Source organism: Panthera pardus, unplaced genomic scaffold (genome assembly GCF_024362965.1).
Source record: "Panthera pardus isolate Hobbes unplaced genomic scaffold, ASM2436296v1 HiC_scaffold_12, whole genome shotgun sequence".
Lineage (NCBI taxonomy): Eukaryota > Metazoa > Chordata > Mammalia > Carnivora > Felidae > Panthera > Panthera pardus.
In genome coordinates, this window is record NW_026526677.1 from 98,794,567 (window position 1) to 98,818,672 (window position 24,106).

General features: G+C 40.9%; 1 protein-coding gene across 5 annotated transcripts in view; it reads left to right on the forward strand.

Annotated features, from left to right (window-relative positions):
* The first annotated feature begins 858 nt into the window (after positions 1 to 858).
* Positions 859 to 24,106, forward strand: part of DDX6 (DEAD-box helicase 6) — a 36,739-nt gene continuing 13,491 nt past the window's right edge. For 2 of the 5 annotated variants that reach the window (XM_019468977.2, XM_053900412.1), the window contains exons 1-8: positions 1,534 to 1,643; positions 4,238 to 4,711; positions 9,098 to 9,161; positions 10,522 to 10,626; positions 19,389 to 19,518; positions 20,899 to 21,045; positions 22,165 to 22,259; positions 23,838 to 23,960. In XM_019468977.2, coding sequence (XP_019324522.1) covers positions 4,512 to 4,711; positions 9,098 to 9,161; positions 10,522 to 10,626; positions 19,389 to 19,518; positions 20,899 to 21,045; positions 22,165 to 22,259; positions 23,838 to 23,960 — 864 coding nt within the window. In that variant the 5' untranslated portion in view covers positions 1,534 to 1,643; positions 4,238 to 4,511. Of the gene's footprint in view, positions 881 to 1,341; positions 1,422 to 1,533; positions 1,676 to 4,237; positions 4,712 to 9,097; positions 9,162 to 10,521; positions 10,627 to 19,388; positions 19,519 to 20,898; positions 21,046 to 22,164; positions 22,260 to 23,837; positions 23,961 to 24,106 lie in introns of those variants that run through there. The other 3 variants (XM_053900415.1, XM_053900413.1, XM_053900414.1) reach the window with 3 other exon arrangements.

The window sequence follows — 24,106 nt, forward strand, 5'->3', positions numbered from 1 at the left end:
GAGGGAGCCGGCCACCTTCGCTTAGTTTGGTGGTACTCAACGGCAGGCAGGGAAAACGGGGAGGCTTGAGGTGTGCTCTGATTGGAGGTTGTTGGCCTGAGAAGCCGGAGGCAGGCTAACCGGAAGAGGCGCTGTTCTGTGATTGGTTTGGGGAACATATTTGGCTTTCTCTGATTGGCCCCGGGTTGGAAGCAGGGGCAAAAACCGGGGAAGCTGGCAGTCAGTGACCAAGCGCTGCTCGTTCTGGGCCCGTCGCTGCAGAGGCTGTGGTCTGGCTTCCCAAGCCGGTTGCTGCAGAGGTGGAGGGTCGGAGTTCTGTTGTTGCACACGGTCTGGCCATTGTCCTGTACTGTCTCTCGGCTGAGGGAGACCCAGGTTTTTCTCTTCTTTTGACCTAGGAAGCTTCCCAGCTTCAAATTTTTGTTTTAGCTGGGACAAAATAGCGCTCCCGACGCATCAGGACATGACAAGTATTTATGGGCACAAATACTGGAATAGCTTCCTAGGAGAGTCAGGCCTTGGGGAAGAATCGCCCTCCGCCTTCTGGTTCCTACTTCCACCAGAAGTGATTCCTCAGCAGCTCTCCCTTCCCCTCGGGACAGGCCGGCTCCCCCCACCCCCACCCCCCCCCCACCCCCCCGCCGCGTCTCCCAGCCTGGCCTCCCGGGGCCAGGCAGGTCGCAGCCCCGGGCCCCCGCGCGCCCCCATCCCTCGTGCCCCTTCCGGTCCCCACTCCCGGGCGCGCGCCGACACCTCCGGGCGCGCGCCGACACCTCCGGGCCACTAGTTCCGCGCGTTCCTGGGTGGAGGCGCGCCCGGAGGGGCTCGGACGCGACACCCCGGTCCTGCAGCAGCCTCCGCGGCCCGCGGGGGACGTCAGGTCAGCTCTCCTGTCCCCCCAGCCGCGGCCCGGACGGCTCGTTCTCGGAACGAGTCCTTGCTCAGGAACAAGCAGCTCCTCCTCTGGTCACAACCCCAGATTTCCACTGCCAAGGGGCGAAGACAGGGTGGACTCTTCCCGGCCACCGTGTCCCCCTCATTTCTCCTCAGCTGTGGAAAAAGCCAGCCCCGCTTCCCGCTCAGAAAGGAACCCGTATTGCCCCCTCGAGTCTCCGTCATCGGGGCCCCCATCTGTGTGAGAGCACGGCCGTCCATTTTCCCCTCAGGGAGGTTCCCCGGCCCGCGTCCCTCCGGCCGCGAAGCCGGGAGGCCGCGACTCCGAGGCTGGCGCGGCGGTGGCGGAGCTCTCGCCATCTTGTCTGTAGGAGGAGCCGCGGCCGCCGCCGCCATGCGGACAGGCAGGGGGAGGGGGAGGCGAGGGGGAGGGGGGCGGCGGGCGGGCGGGGGAGGGGCAGAGCAGCCGAGTTAGCTCAGCCCGGGCGGCGACTCTGGCGGCGCCATGAGAGCGGGCAGCGGCGGAGGTAGGGCTGGGCGGCCGGAGAGCCGGCGGGCGCGGGCGGCCCTGCGGAGCGGCCCCCGGAGCGGGGCGGGGGCGGGGGCGGGGGCGGGAGGAGGAGGAGGCAGCAGCGAGGGGCCGAGTGGGGGCGGGCGGAGGTTTCCGAGGAGGAAGGAGCCGCCGCCATTTTGGGAGCTTCGAGTCAACAATAAAGGACCGAGGGTGCCGAGCGGGAGTGGCCTCGGTGGTAGGACTCGGGCCCGAGCCGCGGGGAGTGGGGTGAGGTGGTGGGGTCGAGGTCAGCGGTGCGGCCGGGGCCGCGAGAAGCCCCTCGGCTGGCGTGGGGGGCGCTCTGAGGCGGAGGCCTGAGGCCTGGCCGGGCCCCGGGGAGGAAGGCGGGCGGCGGACGGCTGCCGTGTGGGGTGGGGGCGCCTGAGAGGAGTCGAATATGGGAATGTCGTGCGCGGCGGGGTCCGGAGAGGGAGCGGGCGGAGTACTCGGAGGAGCTTTATGGAAGTCGAGGGGATGTGGGACCACAGGGGCGGCAAGGACTTAGGGGGATGGTGGAGGTTATAGGGTACGAGGCGGCCCTATAGGGGGCGGCAGGGATATGCAGTGTCGGAGGGCTCGCTTTGGAAGAGGACCCGCTGCTGTTTGGTTGGAATAAGGCCTCGTAGGTCGGTAACAAGAGACCGATTGTGGAGCCCCCGAGTCGTGGAGGAAAAGAGGGGCTTTCTGACTTTAAGGGTTTCTCTTTGGGGCCTTACGGGGGGAATCCCTATTGTTTTCTGTCCGCGGAGTTGGTTCCCTGCTCTTGTGGCGCAGATGCGATTACAGGGCCCCAACCCCTTTGTGTTGATGGTCACAGGGGGCTCACTTGAAGTGTGTGAGGATTTTGGGGGGGGGGGAGGGAGGCGTACGGGGGGAGCGAGAAATTATTGCCCCACTATTACGGGGCTCAAATCACTGGCTTGTTTCTTTCCCTCGGCGCTCACCCCCTTTTCTGTTCCACGGTCCCCTCTTCCCTTCAAAATAGAACAGTCACTCCAACTTGCAGACCAAGCTTAGAGAAACTGCGCCGCATTTGCAAACAAAAGCTCTTGTCTGAGATGACGATACTGTTTGGGGTGTGAAACTGTCAATTGCTAACTACAATCTGGGAAGTGCTGTAATTAACTCGGCAAGGGGCTCCTCCCAGCTAGTCTACGTTTCGTTCGTATTTTTGAAAATGTAGAATGTAACTTGCAAGGCTAAATTGGGAAGGGGTAGGAGGATTATTTCCTTCTCTGAGACATAAAGCTGCAGTGCAGGTTTTGGTTCAAGTGAGAAGGGAGTACTAGTTACATTTTGGATCTGGGGAGATAGGAGGTCTTACGTGCTGGAGGGACAATAATGATATCTTTTAATCTTTGGAGGCTGCCCTCTTCATCCTCTTACTGCTTTGCAAGCGAACAAGTCTTGTGTGAACTCCGTGATATTGTTGATCATAATATAAACCTGTCAATACAGGAAACTGTTTAATGCCTTGAAATGCTATTAACCACGGCCTGCATCAGGGATCAGATTCTAAGAGACTTAGAATAGACAGCTTTGTATATGTAATAATCAGGATTTGCTTGTCAGCAACTTTATTTACAATTTTTAAAAAAGACATAACCAGTTGTCTTTTAGAAAAGTTCTATTGTTTTTGAATCCTTGGTGTTTGGCCAGAAAATCAACACCAATCAATAAGCTGGTGTATTTTTGGTAAGAAATATGAAGGAGTTTAAAAAGAACCGAAGAGAGTAGTCCTTTATTTTCTGGCCTTTGTAAATTGTTTTATTTACTACATTGTAAAATAAGAGTTCGATTTGGGAAATAATTAAAAATGGCAGTTTGGCCAGTTCTTTTTTAAAACAACTATTAATTAGTACTCTGGATTTCTTGGAAAGTTTGGTTAAAGTTACTAGTGTATTTTAGTTTTTACCACATTTTTTTCAACAGGCAATTTCCTTTTTGTGTTTTTATAGATAAGTATATTTGATAACAAAGCAAATATTTCAACTTAGGATATACTTTTTGAAAAGTGTTATTGGCAATGTATGTGGCTAATAGTTTTTGAGTATTCAAATTTTATTAAGGTGGCTAAAGATTTTCTTGGCTCTTTCTCAAGCAAAAGATTGTGACATACAGACGTGTATCTCTTGACTACTTCAGCTATAGTTTTAAAGGGCAAAACGTAAGAGAAAAAAGAAAATTTATTTTTCTTCATGAAGTTCAACTTCTATGGTTGAAATTCATAAAGGCACAAATGTGGGGTTTTCTTCCTGAAAGCATAAAGTTAAGTCAAAAGCTCAATTTCAAGAATTCTCAGTTGCTGTCAGAAGTAGGGGAAAAAAATTAATACATTGTCTTGCCTTGTTCTAAGATGTGTATTGTAAATTTTACTAATTTTACAATTAGCAAAATTGTGTGATACTTCTTTGAGTTGTAATGCAATTAAGTGTAATGAATCATTGACTTTTAGAGGTGTCAGGGACTTTTAAAGAATTCATGAGGGAGGAAACTGAAGGGAAGATATTATCATTTGACAACTAATGCTAATTTAATCACAATGTCTTTTTACCTAATCATCTTTGGGTTGCTTTGAACTGACATTTTAAAATGTTTGAGATTGGTCTCATTTGGCCCGGTTTTTGAGGCAGTTAATCTTTGTGTGTCTCTCGTAGCATGGTTAGTTTTGGTCTAAGTAGATCTATATTTTTAATTCTTTAATAGAGTGATTTCCTCTAAAGGGGTTGTTTAAAAGGGAAAGTTTCTAACTTTCCTGTGTTTGCTAATTAAACTTTCTCTTTGTTTCAGATTGAAGTGAGTGAATTCAGATACATAACTCAACCTTGTTAGAGGGCTTTTTAAAAAATAAAAAGTTGATTCGGTGCATGAGAGCAAGTTACTGCTGCTTACCGTTCAGAGACTTACAGGTGCTTGCCTGCATTGCAATAAAGGACTCATATATTGAGCAAGACTTATATTTATCTCTTCGTTTTGGAGAGCCTAATAAACTGTTATTACAGTTTCTCTACTGACTTTCAAAAGTTTTGAAGTTTGAAAGAGACACCTTTGCAATTAATACAGCATGAGCACGGCCAGAACAGAGAACCCTGTTATAATGGGTCTTTCCAGTCAAAATGGTCAGCTGAGGGGCCCTGTGAAGCCCAGTGGTGGCCCCGGAGGAGGGGGCACACAGACACAGCAACAGATGAACCAGCTGAAAAATACCAACACAATCAATAATGGCACTCAGCAGCAAGCACAGAGTATGACCACCACTATTAAGTAAGTGTTAGAATAAATCAACACACTTGGGAGACCAAGGAGATTTCTTTTTGTTACTTTGTTGACTACTTTATACCTTATTTAACCATTTTGATTGCAAATAGAGGACAGATGGCTTTGTATTATGGGCAGTGGGTATTTGCAATGGAATAATGTATTTTTGTCGTAATTAATACAGGCTTGTTAAATAACAGACACAGATGATATATATTAATTTTGTATACATTACTTTTTGAAACATTTCTGGCTTTCATAATTAGCTCAGATTCATCTTGTTTTTGCCAGTATGGCTTTTTCCCTAGTGTTGTAACTGTACCTTACCCTAGATGAAGTGGCAGTTAGAGCCAATTTCAAGTTTTAAATTTAAAGACTTATCCAGCCTTCTGAGTCATACTTAACTGAGAGGAAATTTATCCATAACTTTTTTTTTTTTAGATAATGTTACTTTATTTTTTTTTTAAGATTATGTTACCTGTAGTTTAGTTTTGTTTTATAAGCTTTCTCGTTTTACACATATACAGTATTACAAGCTGTTATGTATCATAGGGAACTCAAGATTTTGAACTCAGGGAAATGTACATCTCTGAATAGTCCCAATTCCCTTTGTTGACTCTTAAAAACTTAGGAGCCTCATCTTACCACAGAATAATTTTTTCTTTTAAATCTGCTATTTGTCATCTAAGTGTACACTTTAAATTATTTGAATGATAACTATCACTCTAGAGATTCAGTTAATAGACTAGAGATTCAGTTAGTTCGACTCTTGACCCCACTTCATGTTTGGCTTTATTAAGATTCTAGTCATAGAGATTGATTTACTCTTGAAATCTTCATATGATGAAACGGCTTCACTGAACTAAAGTGTATGTATTACTACAACCTAGATCTTCTGCGTACCTAAGAAGCACTTCTAAAGAAAAGTAGCCCTTGAATATCATAGAGATGGTTACTGCTATGTGATTTGCTAGTGACCTGTAGAAATTAACTTCCAATGGAATTGATTTGGTCATTGAGAGAATTGGCATCAATACATGTTGTTATTTCTTGTGCATATTTTATGATTTTTAAGGTGAATGCTTTAGTATAGAAATCAAAAATATTTTCTAAATTGTAGTTTCTCTTGACAAAATATGAATAGGTTAGCAAAATTTAGGACATCTTTAAAAAAATTTTTTTTAATGTTTATTTTTGAGAGAGAGGGCGACAGAGCATGAGTTGTGGAGGAGCAGAGAGGGAGACACAGCATCTGAAGCAGGTTCCAGGTTCTGAGCTGTCAGCACAGAGCCCGACGTGGGGCTCAAACTCACGAACTTTCGTGACCTGAGCTGAAGTCAGGCGCTTAACCAGCTGAGCCACCCAGGAGCTCCTAGGCTATTTTTAAACATAAAGCTGTGTTATTTCATTATTTTCTACCTAAATTCTGGCTTGAGACAACAGTAGATTTTGCTTTCTCTCTTTTGCTCATCCTGGGATTAATGGTTTCTTTTTAATTCTGGGTTCTTTTTTTTTTTTTTTAATTTTTTTTTTTTAATGTTTATTTTTAAGAGAGAGAGAGAGAGCCGGGGGAGGGGAAGAGAGAGAGGGAGACACAGAATCCGAAACAGGCCCCAGGCTCTGAACTGTCAGCACAGAGCCTGACACGGAGCTCAAACTCAAGAACCACAAGTTCATGACCTGACCTGAAGTAGAAAGCTTAATCGACTGAGCCACCCAGGCGCCCCTAATGTTTGTTTTTGAGAGTGAGTGAGCAGGAGAGGGGCAGAGAGGAAGGGAGACAGAGGATCTAGAGGATCTGAAGCAGGCTCCTGTGACAATAGAGAGCCCAGTATGGGGCTCAAACTCAAGAACTATGAGATCATGACCTGAGCCGAAGTTGGATGCTTAACCAGCTAGCCACCCAGGTGCCCCTAATTCTTTGGGTTCCTTAAATCTCAGTTTGTCCTCTTCTGTGAAGCTTTCTAGATCCCATCACTGTCTTCAGAAATCTTCTAATACTTATCTTTATCACTTATTTTCTCATTTTAAATAGTTTGGGTTTTTTCTCTCCTAGGATTATAAGTTCCATGTGGTAAGATTTTCCATTGTATTTCTGCATTTTTATTCACTTTATATATTGAATTTGACAGCGGCAAGTTAGCCTACTAGGATGTACAACTAAATTTTTTGTTCAAAAACCTTGGTGTGTTTTGTAGGCAGAGGTGAAAGACTTTGGTACCCTTGGAATTAGTAGCAAATAGTTACCTGTGTTACAGTATCTTAAATTACATGGGACCTAGCTTTAAGGAAAATGGCTCATCTTTCTAAATCAAGACTCTTGAGATGTTTTGAGGGCTCTGATTATATAAGAATTGCTATAATGAAATCAGTGAAAACTTTTGTTTATTTTATAAAGATGACACAGTGGAAAGCATTGTCTGCTTTATTGACATTTTTTTTTCCCTATTAGATGCTTTGGGTGTAATTTGAAGTTTTCACCTGAGCAAAAGGGAAATTTGTTTTACATGTTTCTCTTTCATGATTTCAAACATTCTCAGTAAAATAGATCGGGAGGTGTTCATTAACAGCTAATGCTGACTTCTTATTTTGCCAATCACTGTGCTGAGTGCTTTATATAAATTATTTGCTATAATTATTATTTTTAATGTTTATTTTTGAGAGAGAGAGAGAGACAGAACATGAGCAGGAGAGGAGCAGAGAGAGAGAGGGAAACACAGAATCTGAAACAGCCTCTAGGCTCTGAGCTATCAGCACAGAGCCCAACGTGGGGCTTGAACTCACAAACCGTGAGGTTGTGACCTGAGCTAAAGCTGGGCGCTCAGCCAACTGAGCCACTCAGGCGCTCCATAATTCTTTTTTTTTTTTTTTTTTTTTTTTTTTGATGGTTATTTATTTTGAGAGCGCATGTAGGAGTGGGGAAGGGCAGAGAGAGAGGGAGAGAGAGAATCCCAAGCAGGCTCTGCACTGTCAGCGCAAGCCAGACACAGGGCTTGATCTGAGGAGCCGTGAGATCATGACCTGAGCTGAAATCAAGAGTCTGACACTTACCCGACTGAGCCACCCAGGCATCCCCTATTTGATATAATTCTTAACCCACTTTATATAGGAGAGAATTAGAGGCTTAGAAAAGTAACTGCTGCAAATCACAGAAATAATAAATAGTAGAGTCAGGGCTTGACCTGGTTTGAAACCTAAAGTTTTGAAACTTTAGAGCCCTTAGTTTTAACTAGTCATCAGAAGTTAGAAACTCAGATGCTTACTTACAGGAGACTGTGCCAAATGAGAGGGTACTTACTTGTTCTGACTAAAGGAGTCTGCTGCTTGATTTAAACTCCCAGTTATTAAGCTCTTTCAAACTGTTGACATGCAGAAGTTTGGAACTAGTGTTGATGAAGCTTCCAGTTTTTTCAAGAAAAGTCAGAATGTGGACTTTTATATGAAATCTTTTAATGTTTAAATGTTGGCAACTAATTTAAATGAAAACACACTATGTATATCAAACAAAACACATGGGTTACCAGTTTTGAGAACAGTTGTACTGTATATTACACTGCTGCTCTTAAGAGGATGGATGCCCAGGGGTGCCTGGGTGGCTCAGTATATTAAGCATCTGACTCTTGATTTCGTCCCAGGTCATGGTTCTGGAATCATGGAATTGAGCCCTGTGTTGGGCTTTGCGCTCAGTGTGGAGCCTGCTCAGGATTCTCTCTTTCCCTCCCTCTGTCCATCTCCCTGGCCCGGGTACTCTCTGTCCAAAAAAAGTGGGGGTGGGGGGGGGTTAAGTGCCTTATTCCCTTCTTTTTATTTATTTATTTATTTATTTTTTAGGTTTTATTCATTTAAGTAATCTCTATACCCAACTTGGGGCTCAGACTTATGACCCTGAGATCAAAGAGTCACATGTCCTTCTAACTGAGCCACCCACGGTGCCCCTGCCTGTTCCCTTCTATTTTTGATTTTTTTAAAATCCTCCCTAGATTGTTGTTCTTTTGTAAGAAGAGCGGTTTTTCTAAAGCTGTTTATGTCTGTTAACCGTATTCTGAAGTAAATAGCAATACATTAAACTTACTGTATTATAATTATGGTGAATCATCTTTGTATTATTAGAAGAGTGATGCTGTGGGGGCGCCTGGGTGGCTCAGTCACTTGAGTGTCCGACTTCGCCTCAGGTGATGATCTCCCAGTTCGTGAGTTCGAGCCCCACATTGGGCTCTGTGCTGACAGCTCAGAGCCTGGAGCCTGCTTCAGATTCTGTGTCTCCCTCCCTCTGCCCCTTCCCCGCTCATGCTCTGTCTCTCAAAAATGAATAAACGTTAAAAAAAAAAAATTAAAAAAGAAAAGAGTGATCCTGTGAATTCTCATGCTTCAATTTTACTGTATTCTCTGTAGACCTGGTGATGACTGGAAAAAGACTTTAAAACTCCCTCCAAAGGATCTAAGAATCAAAACTTCGGTAAGTTGGTTGTAAAATTCAAGTGGAAAAGTGGTGTGGAAACTCTAAAAATGAGGTAGTTACTTAACAATAGGCATTGTGTATTTACTCTGAAATAGGTTGAAATGGTTGAAATTATATAGATTATATATGATGAATTGCCGAAATTTTTCACTGTTTGGAGGAATTCTATTAATACGGTAATGTGTGTCTGTATATTAAATACTGTGTTTACACGTGTGTATTTTATCTAACTTACAGAGTACTTTCAGGATTTGCAAGGCATTTTCTCAAAATTCTCTTTTGCTCCCACCGACATAGTAAGATTCAGGTTAGGTATTAACCCTGTTTAGTGGATGAGAAAAGGAAGGTTGAAAGGTTAGTTCTCTTAGCACAGTGTTCCCAGCTAGGGGTGATTTTTGTCCCTTAGGGGTCATTTAGCAGTAGCTAGAGACATTTTTGGTTAACTCAGCTGGTTAAACTCAACTGGGGGGATGCTACAGGACATCCCCTTACAACAGAGAATTTTCTGGCCCAAATGTCAATAGTGCTAAGTGTGAGAAACCTTTATTTAGGATAGGATATTTGTAGGCAGTGAGTGGGAGTTAGGGTTTGACTTCACATCTTGTGATTTGTAAAAATAACGGTATTCTACCAGTCCTCAGAAGAATATGACCGTAGGGTGGCCTTTCCCCAAAACAATTTATTTTATTTTTTAAATGGTTATGTCTTTATTTTGAGAGAGAGAGAGAGAGAGAGAGAGAAAATCCCAAGCAGGCTCTGCGCTGTCAGTGCTGAGCCCGACAAAGGGGCTGAATTCATGAACCTGTGAGATCATGACTTGAGCTGAAATCAAGAGTTAGCTGCTTAACCCACTGAGCTATCCAGGCACCACTCACCAAAACAATTTTCATTTTATTTTATTCTTTAAATTTAATGTTTATTCTTGAGAGAGAGAGACAGAGCATGAGTTGGGGGGTGGGGGTGCAGAGAGAGAGGAAGACACAGAATCTGAAGCAGGCTCCAGGCTCTGAGCTGTCTGCACAGGGTGTGACATGGGGCTAGAGGAACCGTGAGATCATGACCTGAGCCAAAGTCAGCCGCTTAACCAACTGAGCCACCCAGGCATCCCCACCCCAAAACAATTTTTAAATGATTTGTGTGTATGTTAAAGAGTAGTTATTTATTCTTTAGGAATTATTCTTTAGGAATACTTGAAATATAGATCGAGACAAGCAATTTGCATATATTTATATTTTAAATGGGGTAGATAAAAAATTAGTCCCTGAAACAAATTTTCTTAAGCATACTAGCTACCTAAGGAACACAGTTGTACTTTATTATTTTGTTGTTGTTTTATTTCTTTTGTTTGCCTGAGTAGGATGTGACCTCCACAAAAGGAAATGAGTTTGAAGATTACTGTTTGAAACGGGAGTTACTGATGGGAATTTTTGAAATGGGCTGGGAAAAGCCATCTCCTATTCAGGTATGTTTCTTGTTTTTATCCATATAAAATATTGTGAGTTAAGCAATCCATACTTTTTGATATGTGTGGGTGATACAGTTAACCAACACTTTTGTGTGTGTGTACACATAGGCACTTTTTCTGAACATTTGAAGGATAAGTCACAAAATCGTGGCCCATTGCCTCTAAATATTTCAGTGTATATTTCCTGAGAATAGGACTTTTTTTTTTTTTAAATAAGCTCTGTGCCCAGCGTGCAGCTTAAACTCACAACCCTGAGATGAAGAGTAACCTGTTTACCAACTGTGCCAGCCAGGCGCCCCTAGGTGCCTGTGAGTAACCGTAGTGTCCTTACCTTTGGTCAGTTTAATACAGTATTTTTATCTCATCTGTCATTTGTATTCTGATTTTTAATTGACTCTAAAATATCCTTTATAGGACTTATTTTTCTTTTCTGTACAGGATGCATCCTAGGATCAGGTATATCATATTATGAAACTGTATTACATAGAGTTAGTTACATTTCTTTAACGTTTTACAGTTGCGAGCATTTCCCTAGTCTTTTTTTTTTTTTTTAACGTATAACATTCCTCGTTTTGGGTTTGTCTCCTGTCTGTATGTGATGAGACTCAAGCTATGCATTCTTAGCCAGGATACTGTAGAAGTCATGTTGTAGCCTTCTCAAGCTGCCTCATTGGGAGGTATATACAGTGTCCATCTGTTTCTCAATGGTGAACTTAATTTTGGTTACCCTCTCAAGGTGGTGCCTGATTTTTTTTTTTAAGTTTTTATTTTGAGAGAGAGAGTGTGTGCACATGCGTGAGCAGGGAAGGGACACAGAGAAGAGAGAGAGAATCCCAAGCAGGCTCCATGCTGTGAGTGTGGAGCCCAATACAGGGCTCAATCTCACTGTGAGATCATGACCTGAGCTGAAATCAAGTTGGACGCTTAACTGACTGAGCCACCCAGGCACCCCTAATTAACTGTTTTTTTCCCCCCTTCCCTTAAAACTAATAAGCAGTCTATGGGGAGCCTTTAAGACCATGCAGGTATCTTACTCTTCCATCAGAATTTCCCCTTAGTCTTAGTATCCATTGTTGATTCTTGCATACTTTAATCTTTACTCTGGTGGGTAATGATGGATTTCCAATGGTCGTGCTCCTTGCATGTTTGGCCTTGTGAAGAAGAGCCTTCCCATATCTTTTCATGTAGCTATATGTTATCAGTGTGGACGCATGGATTTTTTTTCCCCTGGTGGTATTTTTGTGGCCAAATTGTCCCATATTTGGCTATGGTGAGCTCCTTCAAGCTGGTTTCTGTGTTTTTGTAATATCCCCCCACTCCCTCCCCCCCTGCTTTTTTTCTGATAGACTATCTTTTGGAGCAATTTTAAGTTCATAGCAATTGAGCAGAAAAGGTATTTCCCATAAACCCTGGTCCCTACTCATGCATAACCTCTCATTTTCAACATCCCTCACATGAGTGATATATTTATTATAACTAAGGAACCTCTCTTAACCTTACCTAAAGTTTGTAGTGTGTTTATAGTATGCATTAGTGTTCACTCTTGGTGGTGTACTTTGTATAGTATGCTGTACAAATGTATGCTGACATGTACCCATCATTGTAGTATCACACGTAGTAGTTTTACTGCCCTAAAAATCCTCTGTGCTCTGCCTGTCCCCTCCTCACTATCCCCTCTTTTTCCTTGAGTACTTCCTTTTTTGGTATATCATGGTGTCAAGCTTATCTGCACCTCTGCTATCCCAGCCTTGGAATCAGTCATTTCTCCAGGGAACCCTCATTGTCTTGGGACAGCAGTATTAGAGACTTACATCTGAGTACTGAGTGCACCGTTTGCTCCTTGACTCTTTAGGTGGAAATGTGTATGTGCACACACATACATGTAGGCCTAAACATGCATGTTAATTGACAGTGTTGGTTCCGGGCTGTAGTAAGGACAAACCCTGTGACAATGAGCACTTTTTCATTGAGCAAACATGTACTGAGTGACCCAGAAAATGTTAGACACTGGAGATACTGTGATGAACAAGACAGATAGGGTTCCTGCCCTCACAGCCAGGTGGATGAGACTACTAACTGTACAGATAATTTCAGTGTGCTGTGATGAGCCCTCTTCTAGTTGAAATTGTGTATATGTGTAGCCATTAAAAGAAGATGGAATGACCTGGAAGAAGTGATCCATATTCTAAGCCAGAGACACTGGGATAGCGATTGCCTAGAGATTCTAAACTTTGTGTGCCTTTGTGGACGAACTAAAGAGGTTTATTATGGTTGGAGAAAGTATCAAGATAAAGTTATGTATCATCAGACAATTTGAGTACATACATTAAAAATACTGCGGAATTTATTTTTATATAATGTAGTTCATGTTAATCCATTTTATCTACAGGGATGAAAGTTTTATGAGTCTTCTGTTACAGGGACTGTATCATTCAACTTTGTATCTCCAGTATTCAGGTGCATGGCAGGAAATGGGCCTTCTGATACTCAGTAGTATTTATTTAGAATGTTGTGAAATTACGGTTGACATGTCCACATGCAACCTTGGTCTGTAGAACTATTGAACAGCACTAGCTTTGCAGTCAGACTGTCCAGGTTGAATTCCCGACTCCCCTCCTTTCTAAGTTGATTATTTGAGGTATCTCTCTAATCATCAGTTTCCTGGCCTGTAAAATTGATATAACAGTATATATGATATATATTACAGAGTTGTTGTGAAGGTTAAGTGAGGTCATTCATGTTAGTATGCTTGGTATAGTGCCTCATAGATGTTGAATGCTCTATAATTGGTATGGGTTGTTATTCCATAGACTTGTTTTATGAACAAAGGAAATGGGGGGAGGCAGGAAGGAATAAATGCCCCTGCCTTCCTCAAAAAGAAAAAAAAAAAGACAGTGGTTCATTTAGGAGACTGAATTCTTTTTTTTTTTTTTTTAATTTTTTTTTCAACGTTTTTTTATTTATTTTTGGGACAGAGAGAGACAGAGCATGAACGGGGAAGGGGCAGAGAGAGAGGGAGACACCGAATCGGAAACAGGCTCCAGGCTCCGAGCCATCAGCCCAGAGCCTGACGCGGGGCTCGAACTCACAGACCGCGAGATCGTGACCTGGCTGAAGTCGGACGCTTAACCGACTGCGCCACCCAGGCGCCCCATAGGAGACTGAATTCTTAATGGAGCCTTGCTGGCTCCTGTTTCCCACCTAATGCAGGGCTTGATCTCACAAACCGTGAGATCATGACCTGAGCGGAAATCAAGAGTTGGATACTAAACCAACTGAGCCACCGAGGCACCCCTAAAATTGACATTGTTGTTCGCGTCTGAGTATTAATATAACATAGAGATAGTTATCTCTCTAGCCACTTAACTAGTCTCACATCTAGCTTTCTCTGTAAAATAAAAATAAGTAATCTTCCTCACAGGGTTTTTGTGAGAATCAAATGCAATTTTTAAACAAAATATATATTTTTTAATGTTTATTTATTTTGGGGAGATAGAGTTGGGGAGGGGTATAGGGAGAGGTAGACACAGAATCTGAAGCAGGCTCCAGGCTCTGAGCTGTCAGCACAGAGCCCCACGTGGGACTCGAACCCACAAAGCATGGGATCATGACCTGGGCCGACGTAAGACACTCAACTAACTAAGCCACCCAGGTACCCCTGTAAACAAACTATTTTGACATAGCAAAGCAGTGTACAGATATAAAGTATTATTTTAGATACCTGGGACCACCATTCCCATTGTCTTTTTCTTCACTATTGTTTTGCCTGAGAATCTGTGGAAAATACAAGATGGTCCTTAGAATTAATTCAGTTTAACAAACCATAAATATTAAGATTTTGAAACAAAGAAATTTAGAAACCCTCTAGTAAAATCTAACCTCATGACTGGATGTCTTCTATTCATTCTGTTCTTACCTACTTTTCTCTCCTTGTTTTCCAGTTGTTTTTAAGGTGTTCTATATTACTTAGTTTTACAATGTTGTCCAGACATTTTTTTCCCCAAATACAAAAGCCTTTTGGATCAGATGGGTGTCATCTGCATTTGAATCTTTTTTTAAGAGATGGTGACTTTGTTGGCTGTAAGATTATTGGACAGTGAAGCACTTAAAATTATATCCTCAAAAAAGATTGTACCCTGACAGTCTGGAACCATATATACTACAGATTGCTTCCACACATCTTTCTTTGGTGCAACCATCTGTGACTCTAGTTCTAGTTCTGAATGCTATCCCCCAGAGCTAGCATAACTATGCCTTTCTAAAGGCATAGCTTTATAGGAGCCCAGACTTCTTTGGAAGGCCTAAGAATCTACTGTTTTATTCTGCTTAGCATCGCGAAGCCTTACAGAGTCAACTCTTGAACAACAAGGGTTTGAACTGCATGGATCCACTTATACACAGATTTTTTTTCAGTATTGTAAATGTGTTTTCCTTAGAACTTCCTTAGTATTTTCTCTAGCTTACTTTATTTATTTACATATAACATACAAAATGTGTTAATTGTTTACCTTACCAATATCAGCTTCCAGTCAACGGTAGGCTGTTTGTAGTTGTAGAGGAGTCAAAAGTTATTTATACATGGATTTTTGAGTCTGCCGCGATGCAGAGGGGTGGAACGGGAGGGAGGATAACAGTGCCTGTAATTCCCTCGTTCAAGGGTCAACTATTTACTTCGAGATGGTTGAAAATGACAGCTCTTACTGCTTCCAGACCCTACGTACAACCTTTGAAGACTTTAGATAATGACAAAATGGCAAGTAGTCCATTATTGAGGGAAACATGGAAGTTCCTTGTTGTTGGCAACAAAATTTCTCAACTCTTTTGAGAAATTATTTTGTCAACCAGGTCTAATAAAAATTGATAGTTTATTGTTGATAGCTAGGAATTATAGCATCCTTAATCCTTTGCAAATCATTCCTTTTGCTAATGTAGATTTCTTATGACTCTAGGAATTGTTTTCCTAACTTTGCAGAAAAGTGTTTAAAAGTATTTCCTCATTGGTTACTGTGGCAAAATTGGAGTGTGTTCCTAAGTTAGAGATATTTTTGAAATTATTATCTTCCATATCTTTTTTTTTGGGTAGCACTAGATACCTATGAGAACCATTGCCATACCACCTATGTCTATGACCATACCACCCTGAACATGCCTGATCTCATCTGATTTCAGAAGCTAAGCAGGTTTGGGCCTGGTTAGTACTTGGATGGGAGAACCATTGCCATCTTCTCCACCATAGTCATAGTATCTTTTCCCCTGAGATTAATATTGTTACGGCTCCCTAGCACTAGGAGGTATAAAGAAGCAGCTACTCCAAAAGCAGCTAATTGGGCAATTTTCAGTTTTTTTAGGTAAGACACTTTTGTCAAATGCCTCTCAGTATTAGGAAATTGGGAAGTATACTGTGCTTTGGTTGTAGGCAACAGAAACCAGCTTGGGCTAACTTAAGCAAAGGGAAATTTCTTGAAAGAGTATCAGAGGAGTTCACAAGAGTGAGAAAAATCTGGAGAAACACACTTGGAATAGACCAAGAACTGAGGCAGCTGTGAAGGGCTTAGAAAGCTACAAATTGTTATAGGATGTACTTTAACAATTTAAATTCTAAGAAGGGAGCATGGAGCTGGCCTGGCTTCAGTTGAGGTCTCCTCTTTGGCTAGAGTGTCCGGTGGGGAGATGCAGTTCCTCAGATGGAAGTCAGGGTGCTACTGGGAAAGGGAAAATGAATCCTAGGGTAACCAAAACACAACGAATACTTAGTGGATAAGTCCCTAGACCTTACAGTGGAACATGGACTTGGGGAGATAAGGTGGCAAAATCAGACCTCAGATTGTAGGGTTGTCATGGGTTTTTTGATAACTTGATTGAGATACAAATCCCATATCACAGAATTCACACATTTAAAGCATATAATTCAGTGGGTTAGTATATTCACAGTTGTGCAACTGTTACTACAATCAATTTTATTTTATTTTTTTTTTTTTTAATTTTTTTTTCAACGTTTTTTATTTATTTTTGGGACAGAGAGAGGCAGAGCATGAACGGGGGAGGGGCAGAGAGAGAGGGAGACACAGAATCGGAAACAGGCTCCAGGCTCCGAGCCATCAGCCCAGAGCCTGACGCGGGGCTCGAACTCACAGACCGCGAGATCGTGACCTGGCTGAAGTCGGACGCTTAACCGACTGCGCCACCCAGGCGCCCCTACAATCAATTTTAGAAAATTTTCATCACCTCAAAAAGAAGCTGCTTTAGCAGTCTCCCTTCATTTTCCCCTAGCCCTAACCAGCCACTAATCTTAGTGTCTCCATGGATTTGCCTGTTCCCTACATTTCATCTAGATGGAATCCTAGCATATATGGTTTTTTGTGAGTGGCTTCTTTGACTTAGCATTTTTTAGGGTTCATCCATGTTGTAACATGTATCAGTCCTTGCCTTTGTATTGCTGAATAATAATTCTGTTGTATGGCTATACTACATTCGGTTTATCAGTCGACAGGGTTTTTTTCTGCTGTTAGCTATTTTGAATAATGCTACTGTGAACATTCATGGACACGTTTTTGTGTGGAGAGGTTTTCATTATAAAACAAAGTACCTAACTTGAAAGGATATAAATAATATAAAGTATCTGAGTGCCGGGCACACAGTAAGTTTTTAAAGTTTTTTGTTTCGTTCCTTCTTTCTTTTCTCCCTGGTAGCTCCCATGATTTCCTCTTGGGTTTCAAAGCTGTCTGAACCTGACTTGAATTCTCTTTCTTCATATTACCTAATCTTCCTAGGAAACAGTGGTGAGACGGTGTGGATGTATTGAATTCCCTGCTTGCTAATCATAATGGTTACCATATGGGGCATATATATCTGTATCTTAAAGACTAGTTTACTTGGTTTAAAAAACAAAAAAAACTTTAAACAGTTTCTGTAGACTATAAGCCCTTATCAGGGAGTGCAGGGGAACAGAAGTCTGTGCCTTAATCCAAGTTAAAAGGTGAACCCAAAATGGGAATTAGGATACCCCTAAGCTAATGCTGACCTGCGTCACTTTATTAAAAGTTTTATTCTTTTAAAGAACCTGACTCCAGGGCTGCTTGGGTGGCTTGGGTCAGTTAAGTGTCCAACTCTTGATCTCAGCTCAGGTCTTGATCTTAGGGTCGTGAATTCAAGCTCCGTGTTGGGCTCAGGGCTGGGTGTGAAGCCTGCTTAAACAAATAAAATAATAAAGAAAAATAAAGAACCTGACTCAGGATGTCACTGGGAGACCCTTTTATCCTGCTCTAGAACTGAGTAGTGTGCACGTAGCCTATTTAAAAACTGTAGAAGATAGGGCACCTCACTGGCTCAGTTGGAGAGCATGCATCTCTTGATTTCAGGGTTGTGAGTTCGAGCCCCATATTGGGGGTAGAGGTTACTTAAATAAATAAATTAAACAAACAAACAAACAAATAAATAAATAAAATGAACCGTGGAGGTAATAGGCCTTCAGAGCAACTGAAGATTAACAGAGTTGACTCAAAGTAGGAGGAGATTAAGACCAAAGAGTCAAAGCCAAGGATTTTTCTTTGACCTGCTTTACTGTGATAAGCAGAGTGCTTAATGCTGATTGTAGGAAGAGAGGGTAACAGAGTATTGTCATTGGACCATTTTTTACGTTGTTTTGGCAGCTATGTTTCTTTTTCTGATAATATGGAACCCATCTGACTCCTGTGATGGGTTCTAGGTAGAATGAGTACCACGGTGGAAAAAAATGCAAGTAATGATGTTTATTACTTAAATGTTTGTATAATAACTTTAAAGTGCTAGAGATACTTCTTTTGGTTATTAGCTCAGGCATAGAAACTGTTAAAGTGGTAATAAATCTCTTTCCTAATTTATTTTCCTAATTTTTTGGTTTTAGAAATTAAAATTTTTAGTTTTAGAAATGGAAGTGTTCTGCTTCCTCCCTGTTGATACCTATTCTCATTTTTAAATTTCTCTCTGTATATGAATATTTAATTTTCAGTAATTTTGGGGAGGCCTTTGCTATTTAGGTGATTTGTCCAAATAGGAAATGTTATCTTTACAAAATACACTTGACACAGTAAGCTAAATGTGAAAGTGAAAAGTCAGTCTCTGATGTGACCATCGATGGAGATAACTGGAATAGAATTGGGCCTCCAGTTGAGCACGCTTCAGGACAGAGAAGTTGCATGTGAAAACATTGACATTGACATTGTGAACTTATGTAATAAAATCAAATAGGAACTAAAGTTACACTTTCTAGCTGATAACTATTTTTTGCAAGGATGGGCTGCCCAAGGCACAATTTTTCATTGTGTTTAAATTTAAATTGGCTTCCTAGTCTCAAAACGTACAGTCTTACCTTTGTATTCTTTGTATCACTTCTTCTCCAGTTTTTAATTGTGAGATGTCCTTTGCTTTTTTTGTTTATTCAAGTCTTATTTGTGTGTCAGCCCAGGTTCCTCCTTTTCATTTGTTGTTTTCTTTGTTTAGATGCCCAGATTCCTTAGGCATACACATTCTTGCACGTACAAATTCACATATACAGTTTGTATTACATTGGGATACAGTTTATACTGTACGCAGTTCTGATCAGTATTGGTTGGCAATGTTGATGACGTTGGCTGGTAATTTACCTCTGCCTATTCTTGTAAAATGCAAATGTGAGACACTTTAAAGTTGTACCAAAGAGGTATACCTTCAGTGCATTTAAAGAATAATTTCCTTATTTATTGTTTTTATTCATGAGTAATTTTCATTTTCTTGTCTCTTAGGAGGAGAGCATTCCCATTGCTTTATCTGGTAGGGATATCTTAGCTAGAGCAAAAAATGGAACAGGCAAGAGCGGTGCCTACCTCATTCCCTTACTTGAACGGCTAGACCTGAAGAAGGACAATATACAAGGTTAGTTTTTTTTTGTTTTGTTTTGTTTTTTTAAGTTTATTTATTTATTTTGAGAGAGAGCACAAGCTGGGGAGGAACAGAGAGGGAGAAAGAGCGAATCCCAAGCAGGCTCTGCACTGCCAGCGCACAGCCCAATGAGGGGCTCAAAACTCATGAAGTGTGAGATCATGACAGCGGAAATCAAGAGCTGGAGGCTCAACTGACTGAGCCACCCAGGTGTCCCAGTTAGTTGTTTGTTTAAGCTAAAAATTGCAGTTTGCACCTTGGAGCTATGTGGAAAATGTTACCATCTTTTTTTTAGTCAGAATTTATATAATCTGGAGTTAGTATTTACCTATCCTTTCACAGCTTGGGGCCCAGTAGTCTTACAAAATATCCAGCTTTTGGAAAGAGTTCTAGTTTTCAGAAGAGTTTTACATATTACACAGTTTTGATAACATTCCAGTGAAATAGGCAAAATAAGCATTATTGCCTTATAGATAGGAAAGCTAAGATCATGAGAAGTTATCTGACATTGCTACTTAGAAATTATGGAACTGAGTTGTTTCTTGTGGCACCTGTGTGTCTGCAAGAGCTCATGAACTTTTTCTTCTGTATAAAGCCTTGTGGTTTGGGAATTTTAAGAGCTTAGGAAGTAGAGAAGAAAGAAATTTCCATAGTTGTACGCAGAGCAAGCTAATAGAGTTAATTTTTTTTTAAAGTTTATTTTTAAGAGAAACAGAACGCAAGTGGGGGAGGGGCAGAGAGAGATGGAGACACAGAATCCAAACCAGGCTCCAGGCTCTGAGCTGTCAGCACAGAGCCGGATGCAGGACTCGAATTTACAAGCCATGAGATGATGACGCGAGCCGAAGTCAGACACTCCACCAACTGAGCCACCCAGGCATCCCATAATTTTTGACCTCTAAAGCTTTATCTTAAATTTTCATAAATTGGTATTGATCTATAATGATCATTTCTCCCATTTTCCCTTTACCTACTTTCATGTGATTCAAATGGAACCTGGGCAGCAAGAGTTTTCTATTCAGGTGTTTAGTGAATCTTTTGGTGAAAAATTAATAAACTTTGAGCTAGTTTTTACCAACTCAAAGAACCCTTTAAAGGTTTGTAACTAAGGAGTACCAGGTTTATATAGCAGTGCTGCTGAGGAAAAGTCTGAATCTGCAATACTGTAATAGGTGGGTTTTTTTGGTTGTTTTTTTTTGTTTTGTTTTTTGTTTGTTTTTTTGGTAAAGGAAATTTACTTACTTGACTTTTCAGAATCAGGCCTATTATGATTCAATTTTCTAAAATGTCCTGAGTATCTAGATTGCAAGGGGCAGTATTTCTGTAGCTTATTAAAAACTCTTAAAATATGTTTTCTTTTTTTCTGTTTTCCAGCAATGGTGATTGTTCCCACTAGAGAACTTGCTCTACAGGTCAGTCAAATTTGCATCCAGGTCAGCAAACACATGGGAGGGGCCAAAGTGATGGCAACCACAGGAGGAACCAATTTACGGGATGACATAATGAGGCTTGATGACACAGGTAGGAAATGATGGCTCTAAGGTGGCCTGGCTCTAAGTGGAATTACAGACACAGGTGTTTCCTTTTAAACTTACTAAAAATTGTTTTTGAGAATTAAGGACCAGAAACATTGCAGTAGAAAAATGAGTAAAGGAAATGACCATTTCATTCGAGAAAAAAGACAAATTGATATTAATGGGAAGGATATTCAGCCTTCCTGGTAATTTTTTTTAATGTAAATGAAAACAGCAATTTGATACCATGCCTATCCAATTGGCAAGACTAAGAAATAGTAGTAACCAATAATAAAAGTTTGAGAAGAAACAGGCTATCTTGTAGCATGGGGGTATAAATTGATACAATGTTTATGGTGAGCAGTTTGTCATTATGTTTTGAAATTGGGAGTGTATATATATATATATATTCAAGAATCTTCCCTGAAGAAATAGGCAGATGCAGGGTCAGGTTAGTGCAGTATGGTTTGTAGTACTAAAAAAATTGGAACATCCTAAACGTTAGTGGAGATTGGCTAAATACATCGGGGTGTAGTCTGAATGGAATTCCCCAAAGCTGTTAAAAAATTAAGCTGAACTGTATTCATTTTCATTAAGAGTTCTCCAGGATACATCATTACGTGAAAAAAGATAACAAAACACCAAGCATGAAATTAACTTATATAAAATTATACATAAAGTTTGAGTCAGAATCTTATATATGGTTGTCATCTGGTAAATTACTTACCATGTGCTTCATACTGCACAATTACTTAAAACGATTGTCTCATTTCATCTTTGTAATATCTTCTGAAGGCCATTCCTCTAGATTAGAGGGAAGCAACTGTATCAAAAGCCTGGTATGCCTTTGTTATTCACTGGGGATTGTTTTAATACAAGTATGCCCCTTATTTGGAGCAGGTGATTTGGGAATCTGTTAGCTCACCCCACGTAGAAGTGAAACAAGTATTTTCTGGCCAACCAAAGATGAAATGAAAATCCATCTCCTAAAACACATCTTTGCCTGTTTGTATTATTCCAACCTTTACAACAGTGTTTCTGATAAAATATGTATGATGAATCTTTATTGTATCCTGTTTGCCTAAGCTAAAATTAATGAGAATACATATTTTCTAATTTTGTGTAGTGCATGTGGTGATAGCTACCCCTGGAAGAATCCTGGATCTTATCAAGAAAGGAGTAGCAAAAGTTGATCATGTCCAGATGATAGTGTTGGATGAGGTAATGTCTCTTTATTTGGAAAGTATTATTTTGTGCTTTGTTTAGAACTGTCAGTGAATGAAGCAAAAGCTCTTTGTGTTTGTGAACCTTTAATAAATGCATGACTCTTGTCAATCAAACTAATTTGCTTATAAAACCCATTTAACTTTTTAAAGGCAATAGGTGATAGGTATTTATAGGAAAAGTTCAGCCTTGGGTGTTTTTCTTAGGGATGCCAGATAGTTTGTAAGTTTTGTTTTTATTTTTCAAGAAAAGTAATTGTTGAATACCTTAAAGCCAAATTCATTCTAAGTCTCTTTCCAATCAGTAATATGTCTTAAAAGACATGTAATGTCTCTCACCCCTCGTTTAGTATGTCTTCTTTTTTTTCTTTCTCTTTCTTTCTCTTTCTTTCTTTCTTTCTTTCTTTCTTTCTTTCTTTCTTTCTTTCTTTCTTTCCTTTCTTCCCTTTCTTTCTTTTCTTTCTTTCTTTCTTTCTTTCTTTCTTTCTTTCTTTCTTTCTTTTCTTTCTTTTCTTTCTTTCTTTCTTTCTTTCTTTCATCTATTTTGAGAAAGAGCAAGCGAGAGTCCCAAGCAGGCTCCGTGCAGGGCTCAATCTCACGAACCGTGAGATCAGTCAAGATGCTTAACTGACTGAACTACCCAGATGCCCCTAGTATGTCCTTTGTACTGTTTGGTTTTTCATCTCCAGTATATGTGTTATCTCACCAGGTTGTAAGTGCCTTTTAAGAACTTACTCTGGCTCTGCATTTGTGGGATCTGGCAGTGTTTTTGTATATAAAGTCTATGGGTGTTAATGTTTTTGAAATAAAGTTGCTTTCCTATTTGATTTGTGTCTTAGATAACTAGATCAGGTGATTGTAGTCTATCAGACAGGTTTTTTTTATCTTTGAGTAAGGAGAGAGAATGTTTATTAATGACTATTGGCTAGCAATAAGTACTGAACATGTTTCTTCATTTACTTTTTACGCCGACCCTGTAAGGTAGGTATCCTATAAAGTAGTTAACAGTAAGTGAAATTTCTAATTTTAAAGTTGTGGACTGAAGTATTGGGTGTAAATAACCTGCCAACATAGCTAAAAAGTCAGAGAGACTAGATTTCAACTCAGGTAATTTGACTCTGCAGATTGTACTCTCAGCCATGTACTGTCTCTCATGGAAATCCCATTAAAATTCTGTTATGGGGGACGCTTCGGTGGCTCAGCATCTGACTTTTGATTTTGGCTTAAGTCATGACCTCACAGACAGCCCCAAGTGGGGCTCTGCACTGAGCACGGAGCCCGCTTGGGATTCTCTTGCTGCCCCTCCCACGCATGCACATTTTTCTCTCTCACTGTCTCTCAAACTAAATTAAAATTCTGTTCTAGGATTTTTTTTGCCTATCTAGAATATGGTATTATAGATTATCCGCCTTCTGAATCCCTGGGACTGTGTCTTGGTGCCATCGGACTGGATGATGTTACAGAACTTACTGTTTTACAACCAGGAGTATTACATGAATGCTCTTGGATGATGCCTTACTAACCAAAGACCTTAAACACTAATTGTTTTTAAAATTGTCTTTTCTTTGTACTGCAGGCAGATAAGTTGCTGTCACAGGATTTTGTGCAGATAATGGAGGATATTATTCTCACGCTACCTAAAAACAGACAGATTTTATTATACTCCGCTACTTTTCCTCTTAGTGTACAGAAGTTCATGGTGAGTATAAATCTACATGGAAGCAGTGCCGTTCTGTTGCCCACAAGTATACCTTTATTCATAATTACATCCTGTAATCAGTCTCTACGTTATGCTGATTGTTTCAAGTTGTTGGCTTTTTCGTCAGCTGATCAGTTAAGATTTGT